Source organism: Canis lupus, chromosome X (genome assembly GCF_003254725.2).
Source record: "Canis lupus dingo isolate Sandy chromosome X, ASM325472v2, whole genome shotgun sequence".
Lineage (NCBI taxonomy): Eukaryota > Metazoa > Chordata > Mammalia > Carnivora > Canidae > Canis > Canis lupus.
Window position 1 is genome coordinate 76,468,438 of NC_064281.1, and position 16,542 is coordinate 76,484,979.

Sequence of the window (16,542 nt, forward strand, 5' to 3'; positions counted from 1 at the left end):
GGTTCCACACATACACTCCTTATTGGCTAATTTAAGGCATAAGATTGGGAATTAGGACAGTGAAGGAAAAAGCAGAATGAGTCAAGAGCTCAGTTGTTTCATTTAACCAGGGCATTTTGAAAGGTACCTTCATGGATGGGGGTGGCGGAGTTCCTTATCTGATTGTTTTGCTAGTAGGTGGGTCATACACCTAGCAGTGTGTCTATACGAGATGGATGTCTTTTTTTAAGTTTTTATTTTAATCCCAGTTAGTTAACATACAGTGTATATTAGTTTAAGGTGTACAATTTAGTGATTCAGGAGTTCCATACATCACCCAGTGCTAATCACAAGTGCATTCCTTAATCCCCATCACTTATTTAACCCATATTCCTACTCACTTGCCCTCTGGTCACCACTATTTTCTTTCTATAATTAAGAGCATTTCTTGATTTGTCTTTCTCTCTCTTTTTATTTCCTCTGCTCATTTGTTGTGATGCTAAAATTCCACATATGAGTGAAATCATATGGCATTTCTCTTTCTCTGATTTACTTATTTTGCTTAACATTATACTCTCTAGCTCTATCCATGTCATTGCAAATGGCAAGATTTTGATCTTTTTTATGGCTAATATTACATTGTATTTATACCACATCTTCTTTATCCATTCATCAATAGATGGATACTGAGGCTGCTTCCATATTTTGGAAATAATGCTGTAAATGATGCTGATATAAACATAGGGGTGCATGTATCTCTACAAATTGGTGTTTTTGTATTCTTTGGGTAAATACCTGATAGTGAGATTGCTGGATTGTAGGGTAGTTCTGTTTTTATCTTTTTGAGGAATTTCCATACTGTTTTCACAGTGGCTGCACCAGTTTTTGCATTCCTGCCAATAATACGAGAGGGTTCCTTTTACTCCACATCCTCACCAGTGCTTGTTGTTTCTTGTGTTGTTGATTTTAGCCATTTTGACACGTGTGAGGTCAAATCTCATTTGCATTTTCCTGATGATGAATGATGTTTAGCATTTTTTCATGTGTCTCTTGGCCATCTGGAGGTCTTTTTGGGAAAAAAATGTCTCTTGTCATGAGCATGCTATAAAGGTGCATACATGACTTGTATTTTTCCAGAATGTCAGTTTTATTCAATCATAAGACAAAGTTAATCACAGTTATAAAGCAGGTTCCAGTTTCCAAACTCTGTGATTAAACTTGGCTTTTTACATAACACATAGAGCAGAACGTAAGCAAACCACACAACAAACAAGATAAAAGAAGGGTATAGGAAGTTAATGAACCAAATGGGAAGTTAGTCTGTGAGCACACAGTTGAGATAAGGCCAGTGTAGGTTGGCTCTTGGCACTAACTGCATATTATGTTCAAGCAATGAAAGATCTCCATTCTGTTTGGAGATCAATTGGGCAGAGCCTTTGATGGCAGTTGCCTTTTTTTAAGTGGTCAGACATAAAGGGGTCATGTCTGAAGAGTCTATAACAGTTTGCTGTAAAAATCCTACCCCCTTTAAAGGGATTTAATCGGTCTTGAGCCCCTGCAGACCTCCTGTGGTTCTTCTTGTTATCAGTTCTGTGGTGTCAGTTGATGCTGGTCTCTGTAATATCTCATGGCTGTAGTGTATTTAACTCCTTGAGTCATTGCTTGACATAGGCCCCTGCTTGACACAGACTCCTGCTTAACATGAGAGACTCCATTTTGCTTTCTACATCTGTTCATGTCTTCTCCCCAATTTTTGAATGAATTATTTATTTTTAGGATGTTGAGTGGTATCAGTTTTTTTAATAGTTAATATACAAAGTTTTATTAGTTTCAGGTATGCAATATAGTGATTCAACAATTCTATATATTACTGAGTGCTCATTGAGATAAGTGTACTCTTAATGTCTTTTGCCTATTCCACCCATTCTTCACCTGCCTTCCCTCTGGTAACCAGCTGTTTCTTCTCTATAATTAAGAGTCTGTTTTTTGTTTTTTTCCCCATTTTGATCTTTTGTTTTGTTTTTTAAACGCCACATATCAGTGAATTCACATGATATTTGTCTTTCTTTAACTGACGTATTTCACTTAGCATTATACTCTCTTGCTGCAACTTATTTTGTGTGGCTGAATAATGTTCCACTATCTATATATCTATATCTATATATCTATATCTATATCTATCTATCTATATCTCCTACATCTTCTTTATCCATTCATCTGCCCCTGGACACTTGGGCTGCTTCCATAATTTGGCTATTGTAAATAATGCTACAGTAAAAATAGGGGTGAATATATCCTTTTAAATTAGTGTTTTTGTATTCTTTGGGTAAATACCTAGTAGTGTGATTACTGGATCATAGGGTAGTTCTATTTTTAAATTTTTGAGAAACTTCCTACTGTTTTCCACAGTGACTGCACCAGTTTGTATTTCTACCTACAGGGCATGAGGGTTCCTTTGTTCCTACATCCTTGCCAACACTTGCTATTTCTTGTGTTTTTTATTTTAGCCATTCTAATTCATGTGAGATGATATCTCATTGTAGTTTTGATTTGCATTTCTCTGATGATGAGTAATGTTGAGTATGTTTCCATATGTCTGTTGGCCATCTGGATGTCTTCTTTGGAGAAACGTCTGTTCATATATTCTGTCCACTGGATTGTTTTTTGGGCGTTGAATATTGTAAGTTCTTTTATATATATGTATATATGTATATATATAAAATATACATATATATTTTATTGAAGTTTGATTTGCCAACATACAGTATAACACCCAGTGCTCATCCCATCAAGTGCCCCCCTCAATGTGCGTCACCCAGTCACCCCATCCCCCTGCCCACCTCCCCTTCCACTACCCCTTGTTCGTTCCAAGAGTTAGTAGTCTCTCATGTTTTGTCACCCTAATTTCTCCCACTCATTTTCCCTCCTTTCCCCTATAATCCCTTTCACTATTTTTTATATTCCACGTATGAGTGAAACCATACATTGTCCTTCTCCGATTGACTTACTTCACTCAGCATAATACCCTTCAGTTCTATACACGTCGAAGCAAATGGTGGGTATTCGTCATTTTTAATGGCTGAGTAATATCCACTGTGTGTATATAACATCTTCTTTATCCATTCATCTTTTGACGGACACCGAGGCTCCTTCCACAGTTTGCCTATTGTGGACATTGCTGCTATAAACATTGTGGTGTGCAAGGTGTCCCAGCATTTCACTGCATCTGTATCTTTGGGATAAATACCCAGTAGTGCCATTGCTGGGTCATAGGGTAGCTCTAATTTTAACTCTTTAAGGAACCTCCACACAGTTTTCCCGAGTGGCTGTACCAGTTCACATTCCCACCAACAGTGCAAGAGGTTCTCCTTTCTCCACATCCTCTCCAACATTTTGTTTCCCGTCTTGTTAATTTTCACCATTCTCAATGGTGTGAGATGGTATTTCATTGTGGTTTTGGTTTGTATTTCCCTGATGGCCAGTGATGCAGAGCATTTTCCCATGTGCTTTTTGGCCATGTGTATGTCTTCTTTGATGAAATTTCTGTTCATGTCTTTTGCCCATTTCATGATTGGATTGTTTTTTTTCTTGGGTGTTGAGTTTAGTAAGTTCTTTATAGATCTTGGATACTAGCCCTTTATCTGATATGTCATTTGCAAATATCTTCTCCCATTATGTAGGTTGTCTTTTAGTTTCATTGATTGCTTCCTTTGCTGTGCAAAAACTTGTATGTTGATGTAGTCCGAATAGTTTATTTTTGCTGTTTCCCTTGCCTCAGAAGACCTAGTTAGAAAAACTTGTTATGGCTGATGTCAGAGAAGTTGCTACCTGTGTTTCCTTTTAGGATTTTTATGATTTCAGGTCTTATATTTAGATCTTTAATCCATTTTGAATTTATTTTTATATAAGATGGAAGAAAGTGATCCAGTTTCTATCTTTTGCATGTTGCTGTCCATTTTTCCCAGCACCATTTATTGAAAACATCTTTTTCCCACTGACTGTCTTGCCTCCTTTGTCAAAGATTAATTGACCATATAATTATGGATTTATTTCTGAGCTTTCTATTCTGTTCTTTTGCTCTGCTTGTGTGCCAGTACCATACTATTTTGATTACTACAGCATTGTATTATAATTTGAAGTCCAGAATTGTGATGCCTTCAACTTTGCTTTTCCTTTTTAAGGATGCTCTGGAAGCTTGGGGGTCTTTTGTGCTTCCATACAAATTTTAGGATTGTTTGTTCTAATTCTATGAAAAATACTGCTGTATTTTTGAAAGGATTGCATTAAATGTATAAATTGCTTTGGATAGCATAGACATTTTAACAGTATTTGTTCTTCCAGTCCATGAGCATGGAATTTCTTTCCATTTCTTTGTGTTGTCTTCAATTTCTCTCATCAGTATTTAATAGTTTTCAGAGTACAGGTCTTTCACATCTTTGGTTAGCTTTATTCCTAGGTATCTTATTATTTTTGGTTCAGTTGTAAATGAGATTGTTTTCTTAATTTCTCTTTCTGATGCTTCAATATTGCTATATAGTAATGCAAGATTTCTTTACTTCAATTTTGTACCCTTTCACTTTACTGAATTTGTTTATCAGTTCTAACAGTTCTTGATGAACTCTTTAGAGTTTCTGTATATAGTATAATGGATGATTTTTTGAAGTGGATAACTTGGAAATCAAAAGCTCAGTGTCATGCACTTACACTAGATTTATAGTTATATAACTAGTCAATGTTATATAGGTGCTAGTGGAGACACTGAGGAGTGAAACTTTGGCTGTTGCAATCATACCAGAATTCATTTTAGAAGGAAGTAAATAGACTATTACTTAGCAGCCACAGAGACATATGACACCGTCATGTTTCAATCTTTTATATGTTCTCACATATTAAAGATGGCACTTATACGATTTATACACACAAAGTGCTAACACATAAAGAGCATAAAATAGGACATTTCACAGTTTAATTAATATTAAATAGCGATAGGGCCTGTTCTGCAAATCCATTGAGAACAAATTGTCCAACAAATTTTCAAAGTCTCACATTGTAACCAGTCAGCTTCTGGTAGATCCACTCCTCTGTCAGTATATGTCTTGGGATGAATACCTGATAACCTTGATAATTATCAGACAACTTTATGCTGGTATAACTACAAAATTTTTGGATAAGAAATTGAATAAGAAAGGTAAGAAAGAAACTACAAGTAGATGTAGCTTCCACAAGAACAGGGATTTCTTTCACGATTGTTTCTACTCTGATTCCAGTGCCTAAGATAAAAGTATTCATATGTATTTCTTGAATTAATGAAAGGCACCAGAGACTTTAAGAAAGTGAAAGAACAGTTCAGGGAGGTAAAGACCTTCACACACACCCACAGATCCCAGCAGAGCTCAGACTCCCTTCTTCAAGCCTGGCATTCAACCAAGAGGGTATGCTATGGAACAAAGAAAAAAATGATCCACAATTCAACTAAAGCCATTTAAACAGCACAGTAAAAAGAAGCCCTCCTCTGATAATTGATATCCACTGTCAGTCCAGATACTGTATAGAATCATCTCCAGATATTTTTATCACCTAAATATTGCACAGTTATAATAAATGCTTAAAAACAAAACTTGAAATGAAAATATCTGAAAATTCCTGGAATGAAATTAAAATATCTGAAAATTCCTGGAAAGAATATGGTTCCCTTTTCATCCTCAAAAACATCAGTGATTTTCAGCAAATGGGGACTTTCTTCAAGATAAACCTCAAAGGCCACTGCAAAAATCTCTTCTTTAGAAAATAGAGACGGGGGTTGCTGGAGAGGGTGGTTATAGGGGTAAGAGATGAGCCCCCAAGGTGATCTTCCCAGGGGTTCAAGGCTAAGTAAAGTAAGTCAAGGGGAATGGACTTTATCAACATGGTGAGTAAATTCAGTTCCTACTGCTGTTGTCAACACATTACTACATTCTTGGCAGCTTAAAATAACACAAAAGTATTATCTTACAGTCCTGGATGTTGGGAAAACAACAAGGATCTCACTGGTCTGAAATGAAGGCGATGGCCAGGATTCATTTCTCTGAAATGCTTTTGCCTTTTCTAGCATCAGGAAGCTACCTGCATTCCTTGGGCCTTGGTTTTGTTTCATCTTCAAAGCCAGCAATGCTTTCTCTTTCTACTTCACTGTGACACTGACCCTTCTGCCTACTTCTTCCACATCTGAAGTACCTTTGTAATTACACTGGCCAGGAAGAGACCCAGCATATTTTTATTTTAAATTCAGCTGATTAGTAATCTTAATTTCGCCAACAATCTTACTTCTCCTTTGCCCTGTGACATCACATATTTACAGGTTCTGGAAAATAGGATATGGACGTCATTGAGGGACCTTTATTCAGCCTATCACAGTGAAAGTGCCATTTAATTGGGTTTAAAATGGGCACCAGCAGGTTTGTGCTCAACCACAGTGGAGCCTAAACATGTTGCTCTGTTTGTGCCATGGAGCACAGAAAGGAAGGGCTCAAGACGACAGGAAGGATGTAAAGGTAAAGAAATGAGAGGATTCAAGAACCACCAGGCTTCTGTCTTGGGGCAGTAGGTACAGGATGACGCCTTCCTCCAAAGTGTGGCTGGGGAAACTAGACAGGTGTGTATGGCAAGTGGCTGAGATCCAAGCTGGTTCTAATCCCTGCCACATTTCCACACTGCCGAAGATCGTGAGAGCTTGGATGGGACTGCAAGAGACTTGATAGCCCAGTTGAAGAGGAGCCAGGACCAGCCCGGCACCGGGCCACGGGGGCAACAGACAGGAAAGATCGTATGACCCAGTGCGGGTCCTGATAGGGAAAAAAACGGCCCTCCTTCTTGGGCAACTAACTGTGAGGACCGCGAAATGGCAAAGCATGTTACCGTTTTTTTTTTTTTTTTAATAAATTAATTTTTTATTGGTGTTCAATTTACCAACATACAGAATAACACCCAGTGCTCATCCCGTCCATGTTACCGGTTTGAATGAGGCGGGGAAAACAGCAGTGTGGCAGAAAGAATGGGCGCAGAGCAGTGGTTGGTTTGCTCAGGTTACAGGTGTGTAGATCGCCTTCCATTAGAAAAGGCGCAGTGGAAGGAGCCTCGGTGTCCAACGAAAGATGAATGGATAAAGAAGATGTGGTTTATGTATACAATGGAATATTACTCAGCTATTAGAAATGACAAATACCCACCATTTGCTTCAACATGGATGGAACTGGAGGGTATTATGCTGAGTGAAGTAAGTCAGTCGGAGAAGGACAAACATTATATGTTCTCATTCATTTGGGGAATATAAATAATAGTGAAAGGGAAAACAAGGGAAGGGAGAAGAAATGTGTGGGAAATATCAGAAAGGGAGACAGAACGTAAAGACTGCTAACTCTGGGAAACGAACTAGGGGTGGTAGAAGGGGAGGAGGGCGGGGGGTGGGAGTGAATGGGTGACGGGCACTGGGTGTTATTCTGTATGTTAGTAAATTGAACACCAATAAAAAAAAATAAAAAAAAAAAAAAAAAAAAAAAAAAAAAAAAAGAAAAGGCGCAGTGGTGAGGCCTCCATGGGAACCCCCGCCCACCTTCCTCCCTTCCGTGGCCCCGCGAAGCAATGAAGGAAAGGGCCACCCCAGGACCTCCGGGGCAGTCTGGGCTTAGGTCGTCTCTCCCCTTGCAGCCTGCTGTCCTGACAGCCCCTCGCCCACCAGCCTCGAGTGAGGGTGGCGGACGGAATGGGGGAGGGGGGCAGGCAGACGGTGAGCAGTCTGGGGGCTCTCCCACACCGAGGGGCGGTTGATATCCATCCGCTGCTGCCTGCAGCGCACTTTCTCCGCCCTTCCCCCCCCCGTCCCCCTCACCCCCGGTCTCTCGATGCTAGCCCCCACCGCTAACGGTCCCCCGGTCCCACATATCGCGGTGCCAGCAGTGAGGGGGTGGTCGCCGCCGAGGTCTGTCTGCAGAGGCGGGCTGCTGTGAGCCCGCCCCTTAGGCTGGGGCTCCTCCCGGCCCCGCCCCCTCTGGGTCGGAACTAGGGTGGGCCGGGGAGGGGGCGTCGAGCCCATTCGTGCCGTATCCCTCCGCCCCCCTTCCCGACACCCTCGCCGCGAGCGTTTCGTGCCGCATCCTGCGCAGCCCCTGCCCAGTTTGGTGCGGCAGCGCGGGGGGGGGTGGGGGGGGGGCGGGACGCCTCTTTGCAATTGTGGCCGCACGCAAGGCGGTGGGAATCCGGGTGAGGAGCTCTGAGAGGAGGGGGAGCCCAACGACCGGCACCTTGAGCCTGTGAAGGCAAGTGGGGCTGTCGTGGGGTGGGGGAGGCGGGGAGGCCCCCACTGTCGCCCGCTTCCAGCCCTCCCGGACCCCAGACCCTGGCAGCCTGGCAAAGAGGAGGCGACCCGGTCGTAGCTGGTGCCTGAGAGAGGTGCGCAGCGCCACGGGACCCCTGGCGAGGAGAGGCGACGACCCGCGCGGGCCGGGCCCAGGGCACGGGGCTGGCCGGAGAGGCTGGCTCCCTCGGATCCTGTGGAGACGAACTGCGCCCTCCACTCCGCAGCCACCTTTCCAGGGACCCGCGACCCGCCCTCGACGGTGCCTGTGCCGGGGGAGAGCTCTGGGGGGAGGCTGCCGAGGAAGAAATGGCGGAGCGGGTGCTGGGGTGGGGGGCGCCCAGGGAAGCCGCCGGGGCGGGAGAGGGGGGCGGCGTCCGAGCGCTGTGCCCCGCTGGCGGGAGCGGGTGGCGGGTGGAGTTGGCCACTCCGGGCCCTGATTCTGGAAAGGGCCCTATTGGGCCCGCGCCGCGGGTGCCGTCCCTTACCACAGGCGGCTGATTGATGCCAAAGTCTTCTCTCTGCGCGGTAGGTCTGGCGGTTTCGTCCCGCAGGGTGCATCTGTAAAGGAGAGGCTTCAGAAAAAGGAGGAGCAGGACAATGGCCTGGATTTCTGGAGGTGTGTGTGGAGCTGGGGGCGGGGGGCGGCGGTGGGCAGCAGCCACAGTGTGGAGACCCGAATCGGGGTGGGGTGACTGCGACCAGAACAGGTCAGGCATCCAGGAATACCTTGTAAAATTCTTCTTTGTATTAGCTTTCTAAGCACTTCCCTTGTCTTCCTTCCTCACCTCCACCCAAAATTTGTGGCAGGAAAAGATGGACTAGGAGGTGAGGGTGAGACAGAAGAAGTAATTGCAAGTGCCAGTCACATTCTGTTTTTTGGAGTATGTTGTGTACTTTTCCTCCTTTCTGTAGTACAGAGCAAGGGATTTTGAACACCTAATGGTGAATCTTCAGAATTGGAGATGGGAATAATTGGACGTGAGTGATGTGAGGAGTTGTTACTTAGAACCCTGAAACAGAGGGCCTAAATTAAATGAAAATATTCTATCAACAGAACCCTAAATGTTAGAAGATAATATGGATATTCTTATCTTTAGTATTGTTCAGTCAGCTAAGCACTCAGTTGCCACCATTATTTCCTAAACGTTTGCCTTTGTGTCTGCCCATAGACCTGCTTTAAGGCTGTTCACTTCTGTAAGGAAGGAGAGGAGGAGAAGACTGGTTCAAATCTCTGGAGGTTAGTGTGAAGGTGGGTAAATCAGGGGAGTACTACAGAGTAAGATCATGGCAAGTGTCTTTGATCCAAGTGGGTCTCCTCCACCTCTCCTGCTTGCTGCCAGATTTACACACTGCCACAGCATGTCCTTGTCTATTTCCTGCAGGAGATATTAGCAATATTGGGGTAGGTGTAGATTCTCTGTAGAGGAGAGGAGAAGACCTACCTGACAGCAAAGACCAGGAAACAGCAATTTGAACTCTTATGGTAAGGGAGAGGTTTACATCAAAGGTTGGCATGCCCTCTTATCTATCTAGCTATCATCCTCCATTCTCTTCTTTATTTTTACTTATTCCTAGGATAGCCTACAGGCTGCTTTAGGGCTTAACACTGGAATCAAGAAAGGAGGGGGAAATCACACCACATCCATACAGGTTGGTATGAAAGTGGGTACAACTTTGGGCAGGGAAGTGGAAATCAACACAGGCCCAAGAATGATTAGGGTATTCTAGGGGGCTCCCAAACCTCTCTCATTGCCAACACTCACCAATTTCACACCTGTTTTATATTAAGCAAATAACATGGCAAACTCGGGTAAAACATGGGTGAAATGAGGGTGACAGAAGACTTTCTTTTTTTTTTTTTATTTATTTATGATAGTCACAGAGAGAGAGAGAGAGAGAGACAGACAGACAGACAGACAGACACATAGGCAGAAGGAGAAGCAGGCTCCATGCACCGGGAGCCCAATGTGGGATTCGATCCCGGGTCTACCAGGATCACGCCCTGGGCCAAAGGCAGGCGCCAAACCGCTGCGCCACCCAGGGATCCCGACAGAAGACTTTCTACTAGTCTAACTGTCCCACTAAACATTCAAGGTCCAGTCTCTCTCTGTGAATCTCTGTATGGAGCAACACAATTAGTAGAGATTCAAAGCCCCATGTCATTCTCTTTCCTTAGATCCACCTCCAGTGGCAACTCTGGTGGTGTTGGAATTGCTGCTGACCACCACCCTCAACAGGTCTGCACCTACCCAGGAACATTCATCGTTCCCCAGCTTGATTGTGCCTCTTCTGCACTTTGTGAGGCTAGGCTTCGGAAGGAGGTTAATTGACTGCTGGACTGGTGATTGACTCTAACATTTGTTTCCAACTATACCACCTGAATCACTGAAAGATTAGAGTGTGAAGATACAAAACTGGGAGAGATCTGTAGTAGAGGCTGAGACTGGGGTAGGGCTATTTAACTGGGCCTCTTCTGTAAATTATACCATGACTAGGGCTGATATTAAACCTACTGCCCAGGCAAAGCCTGAAAGGAAGGCTAGAGAAGAGGTTGGGGGTGGGGCTGAAAGAGAGAATGAAGTCCCATTGGTGGTCAGACCCAAGGTTAGGACCCAGGTACAGGTAATGCTTGGGGCAAGGCCTAAATCTGATGCCATGGTAGTAGGTGGTGTAAAGCCCAAAGCTGAAGATATGGTAGTAGGTGTGGTGCATCCTAAGAATGAAGCCAAGTTGATCCCTGGGGCAAGGCCCATAGATAAAGCCCATTCATGGGCCCAGACTGAGTTTGATGGTAAAGCAATGTTGAAGACAGAGGGAGTGTCCCAGATCAATGCCATAGCTTGGCCTACGGTCAGTACAGAATCTGGGTCAGTTGCTGAATCTAAGATTTTATCTCTGGATAGGGAACCAATCAGTGTGGACATTGAGTCCTTTCCTAGCACCAAAGTCAAGTTCCAATCAGGAATACAGCCTTTGTTTGGGTCAGAGAAGACCAGTGTGGGGTCTTGGTGGTACCCCAGGCCTACATCCAAAGAAGAGTTCTCTCACAAGTGTGAACACAGAGAGGATCTGAATTCATGGTTCTGGAGTGGAGAAGAGGTCAGTACAAATTTTCATCCTAGAGGCAGGGTAAAGGGCAGTCCCAGATCTAGAAGCATGGCCAAAGAAGAGGCCATGTCTAGGCTCAACACCAATCAAGAATTTTATATTTTGTCTAGTTCTAGCTCTGAGGATGAATCTAATAAGACATCCTGGTTCTGGACCAGAGAAAAGACTAATATCTGGTCCAGGCCCAAGGAAGAGACCAATAACAGGTCCAGGTTTAGGTCCAAGAAAGAACTCTATGAGTCCAGTTCTGGATCTGAATATGAGGACAATGTGAAGTCCTGGTTCTGGGCTAGAGAGGAGGCCAAATCCAGGTCCAAACCCAGAGCCAGGAAAGGGGCCAATGTCAGGGCCAGGCACAGGGCCAAGCAAGAAGATTACATTGATTTTGTGTCTGGATCTATAAATGTAGTAAAAAAAGAATACTGGATTTGGCCTGGAGAAAAGGCTCATAACTTGCCAAGGCCCAAATCCAAGAAAGAGGCCAGGGCCAGAATAATAGCTAAGGAAAAGCCCAAACCTAAGGCCAGGGCCAGGTCCAAGCAAGAAGCCAGGTCTGAGGAAGAGTTCCTCATTGGGACCTGGTTCTGGGCTACAGAAGGGTCTAATGTAGTAGGTGGGGACAGTGTCAAGTACAATTCTCAAGTGGAGGATGAGTCCATTGTTGGCTGTTGGTTCTGGACTGAAGAAGAAGCCAGTATGAGGATTGATGCCAGCAGTAAATCCAGACCAAGGACTGAGGAAGAGTCTATTAGCAATTCCATGTTTGTGTCTGGGGAAAAGACCATTATGGTAACTGGGGTTGAGACCAACTCCAAATCTATGGTAGTATGTGATAAAGAAAAAGTCATTGCTGATTCCTGTTTCTGGGCTAGTGAAGAAACCAACCTAGAGGCTGAGGAAGAGACCATTTTTGAGCCTTGGTTTTGGGTCAGTATTGAGGCCAGTGTAGAATCTGATGTTAGAGCCAACTGTGCATCCAGGCCAAGGTCTGAGGAAGAAGAGGTTATTGGTCCCTGGTTCTGGGATGGAAAAGTCAATACAGAGGCTGAGTTTGTAGAAGAAGCCAATCCAGAAGATAAAGAAGAGACAATATTCGGGTCCTGGTTTTGGGCTGGGAACCAAGCCCAGATAGATTCTGGGTCTAAAGTGAGCTGTGACACCATGCCAGGAGCTGAGGAGCCCATCATTGGGTCATGGTTCTGGGAAGGAGTAGAAGCTTGTGTGGGGACTGAGGTCAGCAACAAGTCTAGCCTGAAGGACAAGGAAGAGGTTATTATATCATCTTGGTTTGGGACCACAGAAGAGGTCAGTATGAAGTACGGTACTGGTGCCAGATGCAAATTTATGGCAAGGGCTGAAGACACCAATAATGAGTCTTGCTTCTTGGATGAAGATGATCCATGCATGTATACTGCCAATGGAAGCAGCTGGAAGTCTAGGCCAGAGGAGGAACAGGAAACTGTTGATTCATCATTCTGGTCCAGAAAATACACAAGCCCAGAGACCATTATAGGGCCCTGGTTATGGGCTACAGAAGAGGTCAGTATAGATGATAGGACTGGAGAAGAGGCCAAGCCACTGATGGAGGAAGAGACCATGATCACATCCTGGTTCTGGAAAGGAGATAAAACCATTAGAGAGGCTACAGATGAAGAATCCAGGCCAAATGCTAAGGAGGAAGACATTATTGGTTCTTGGTTCTGGGCTGGGGATGAAGACAGGCTCAAGATAGCAGCTGAGGCTAGAAAAGAGGACAGGCTGGCAGCTGAGGAGGAAGCTATTGTTGGGTCTTGGTTCTGGGCCAGAGAAGAGATGATTAGGAAGGAGGCTGGCTTCTGCAACAAATCTAGTCCAGAGGCTGAAGAGGAGGTATCCACTGTTGGTTCTTGGTTCTGGGCTGAAGAAGAGGCCAGTCTGGAGGCAGGAGTCAGTTTCGAGTCCATGCCAGTTACTGAGGAAGAGGAAGTCATTTTTGGGTCCTGGTTTTGGGCTGAAGAAGACGACAGTATAGAGATTGGGCATCAGGCAACAGGTGAGAGCAGGTCAAGGACTGAAGAAGAAATCCTTTTTAGATCCTGGTTCTGTGCTGCAAAAGAAGCCAGCATAGAAGCAGAGAAATGCTGTGTATCCAATTCAGAGGATGATGAGATAATTTTTGAGTCCTGGTTCTGGTCTGGAAAGAAGGACATTAATGAGACTGGAACTGTTGTTACCTGTGAGTCCAGACCAGAAAATGAGGAAGGGATAGTTGTTGGGGCCGGGTATGAGACCAGCCAGGAAACCAGGACAGTAGCTGAGGAGGATGAGGCCATAGTGGGGTCCTGGTTCTGGGCAGGAGATGAGGCCCATTTTGAATCAAATCCTAGCCCTGTGTTCAGGGCTATCTGCAGTTCTGGGTGTTCATTTGAGCAGGAGCCTGATGCTTCACGCGGGCCTCAGAGCTGGGAAGAGGTCACTGTTCTGTTCAAGCCTGGTCCGTGGGGTAGGGTTGGTTTCCCATCTCCAATCCCCTTTAGGTTTCCAAAAGAGGCAGCATCTCTGTTCTCTGAAATGTTTAGAGGAAAGCCCAAGCACATGGAACTTACCCCAGAATGGGAAGAGCAGGAATCTTTGCTTCAGCCTGATCAGCCTGAACCTGAGTTTCCATTTCAGTATGATCCATCCTACAGGTCAGTCAGAGAAATTCAGGAGCATCTCAAGGCCAGGGAGAGTGCAGAGCCTGAGAGTTGGTCCTGTAGCTGCATACAATGTGAGCTTAAAATTGGTTCTGAAGAGTTTGAAGAACTCCTTCTATTAATGGACAAAATCCAAGATCCTTTTATTCATGAAATATCAGAAATTACAATGGGTTTGAGAAGTGCTTCTCAATTTACTCGAGATTTCATTCGGGATTCAGGTGTTGTCTCACTTATTGAAACCTTGCTCAATTATCCTTCGTCCCGAGTTAGGACAAGTTTTTTGGAAAATATGATTCGCCTGGCTCCACCTTATCCAAATCTAAACATGATTCAGACATATGTATGTCAAGTGTGTGAAGAAACCCTTGCTTACAGCTTAGATTCCCCTGAACAGCTATCTGGAATAAGGATGGTTAGACATCTCACTACAACTACTGACTACCACACACTGGTTGCCAAGTATATGTCTGGATTTCTCTCCTTGTTAGCCATGGGCAATACCAAAACAAGGTTTCATGTTCTAAAAATGCTAATGAATTTGTTTGAAAATCCTGTCATGACAAAAGAATTACTCCATGCTAAAGCAATGTCAGAATTTATGGGCCTTTGTAACAGGAAAGAGACAAATGACAATATTCAAGTTCTAGCGATGTTTGAGAATATTGATAACAATATCAAAAAGGAGACAGTATTGTTCACTGATGATGATTTCAGTCTTGAGCCACTTATTTCTGCATTTCATGAAGTTGAGGAATTTGCTAAGGAACTGCAAGGCAAAACAGATGATCAAAAGGACCCTGAGGCAGACCAATAAAATTAGTATGGTTAATCATTTGCCTTTGTCCTTATGTTCCTGAGTTAACAATTCCTCGAATACTGTTTTGATTTACATAGTTGGTTCTGTGTTGTAATGTACATCTTTATTGCTAACACTGACTTTACCCAACTCTGTATGAGCTGAATCATTTTGATGCCAAATGAATATTAGAACTGAAAGCACATTTGTTGATATTTGTGTTTTTGTCCAGATTGTGACATTTAGTATTTAAGCTAAAGTGAACTGAGCCATCCTGAGTAAGGCAGCTACCCTTCTGATTGTCATTCTAGTTTATTGAGGTCTATTTGAGTTTTGTTTGTGTTTTCAATAAAGTTGTGTTAAAGTTGTCAGAAGTCACCCCTATGCCTGAACTTAAGATACAGAAGCAAAGATAACACAGGAACACATACAGGTAATTAATGTATAAATAATATGTTCCTTGAAGAAGCTTATTCTAATAACTTTAAATGCAAAACTTACCATGGGCTGCTACTCAGGGCATGCCTCAGAGAAAAAGGACCCAATTAAGTCGGGCTCTGGAATGTGTGAAAGAGATTGGGTGGTGTGAAGAAAAGCATGGGGTTGGAAAAGGAGTTTGTACAGGAGTGAGTTATCCAGTCAGCCTGCAGTGGCTAAGGGATATAGAGTATGAGGTAAGTTTTGAAGAACTGAGAAGTTGGGTTTTGCAGCTCAAAGTATGGATGTTTCTTTCATAACTGCCTGAAAGGTAAAAGCATAAGACAGGAAAGTAGATAAAATTAACTGAGTCTGGAAAACCATTTCTTCAGGGTGGTGCCTGTGGAAAATGTTGCTGTAATACAGCCACTAAAAGTGAGGAGGTACAGATTTTTAAATTGAATCAGAAAAGCTCTGGTGCTTTATTTGGTGAAATAGAAAAGACTGGTATCATACATGGAAAGTATAACACGATTATAAAAATGTGTGTAAGTGGACCAAATCTATGCAAACTTGTATTTGGCTATGGAAAAATCTGTAATGACATAAAGGAGAAGCCTGGGTGGCTCAGCAGTTTAGCGCCGCCGTCAGCCCAGGGCCTGATCCTGGAGGCCCTGGGATCAAGTCCCACATCCGGCTTCCTGCGTGGAGCCTGCTTCTCCCACTGCCTGTGTCTCTGCCTCTCTCTTTCTCTCTCTGTGTGTGTCTCTCATGAATAAGTAAATAAAATCTTTTTTAAAAATGATATAAAACATACCAAAATAATAAATAAGCATAAGAAACTACAATTTCAAAATGACTGGCTTGCCAAATAAAAATACATAAATTAAAGGGAGTAAGTTATAAAATTTCAAGAGTTCCTGAATTCATACTACAGGTTTTTCACATTCAAAAGGTAATATATATTCAGACAGTTAGTGAAAGTCAGGCATACAGTTGTTTTGGGTGGGGGATAGGGAGTGTTGGGGAGTCCAGGTTAAGGGGAAATATATAAAATTTTATTATTTTCAGGGAAATAGCCAGACATGGTGATCCTGTTACTTTTTGTGTGAGAATTCAAAGTGGTTTTTTTTTTTTTCCTACCCGATTCTGGTATGCAAGGTCTACCGAGGTAGGGCAAAGTGGCAGTTTTGCCCACCTTCACAAACCACAAGCATTAACAGGGGTCTTCC

The 16,542-nt window shown here is 43.5% G+C and overlaps 1 protein-coding gene across 3 annotated transcripts in view; it reads left to right on the top strand.

Moving 5' to 3' along the window:
- The window catches only part of GPRASP1 (G protein-coupled receptor associated sorting protein 1), a 48,699-nt gene extending 33,432 nt beyond the window's left edge, over window positions 1-15,267 (top strand). Inside the window, exons 2-6 of one of the 3 annotated variants that reach the window (XM_025431635.3) lie at window positions 8,841-8,927; window positions 9,481-9,560; window positions 9,694-9,794; window positions 9,887-9,961; window positions 10,488-15,267. In XM_025431635.3, coding sequence (XP_025287420.1) covers window positions 10,799-14,911 — 4,113 coding nt within the window. In that variant the 5' untranslated portion in view covers window positions 8,841-8,927; window positions 9,481-9,560; window positions 9,694-9,794; window positions 9,887-9,961; window positions 10,488-10,798 and the 3' untranslated portion in view covers window positions 14,912-15,267. The remainder of the gene's footprint in view (window positions 1-8,840; window positions 8,928-9,480; window positions 9,561-9,693; window positions 9,795-9,886; window positions 9,962-10,487) is intronic. The other 2 variants (XM_035712099.2, XM_049107293.1) reach the window with 2 other exon arrangements.
- The last annotated feature ends 1,275 nt before the right edge of the window (window positions 15,268-16,542 follow it).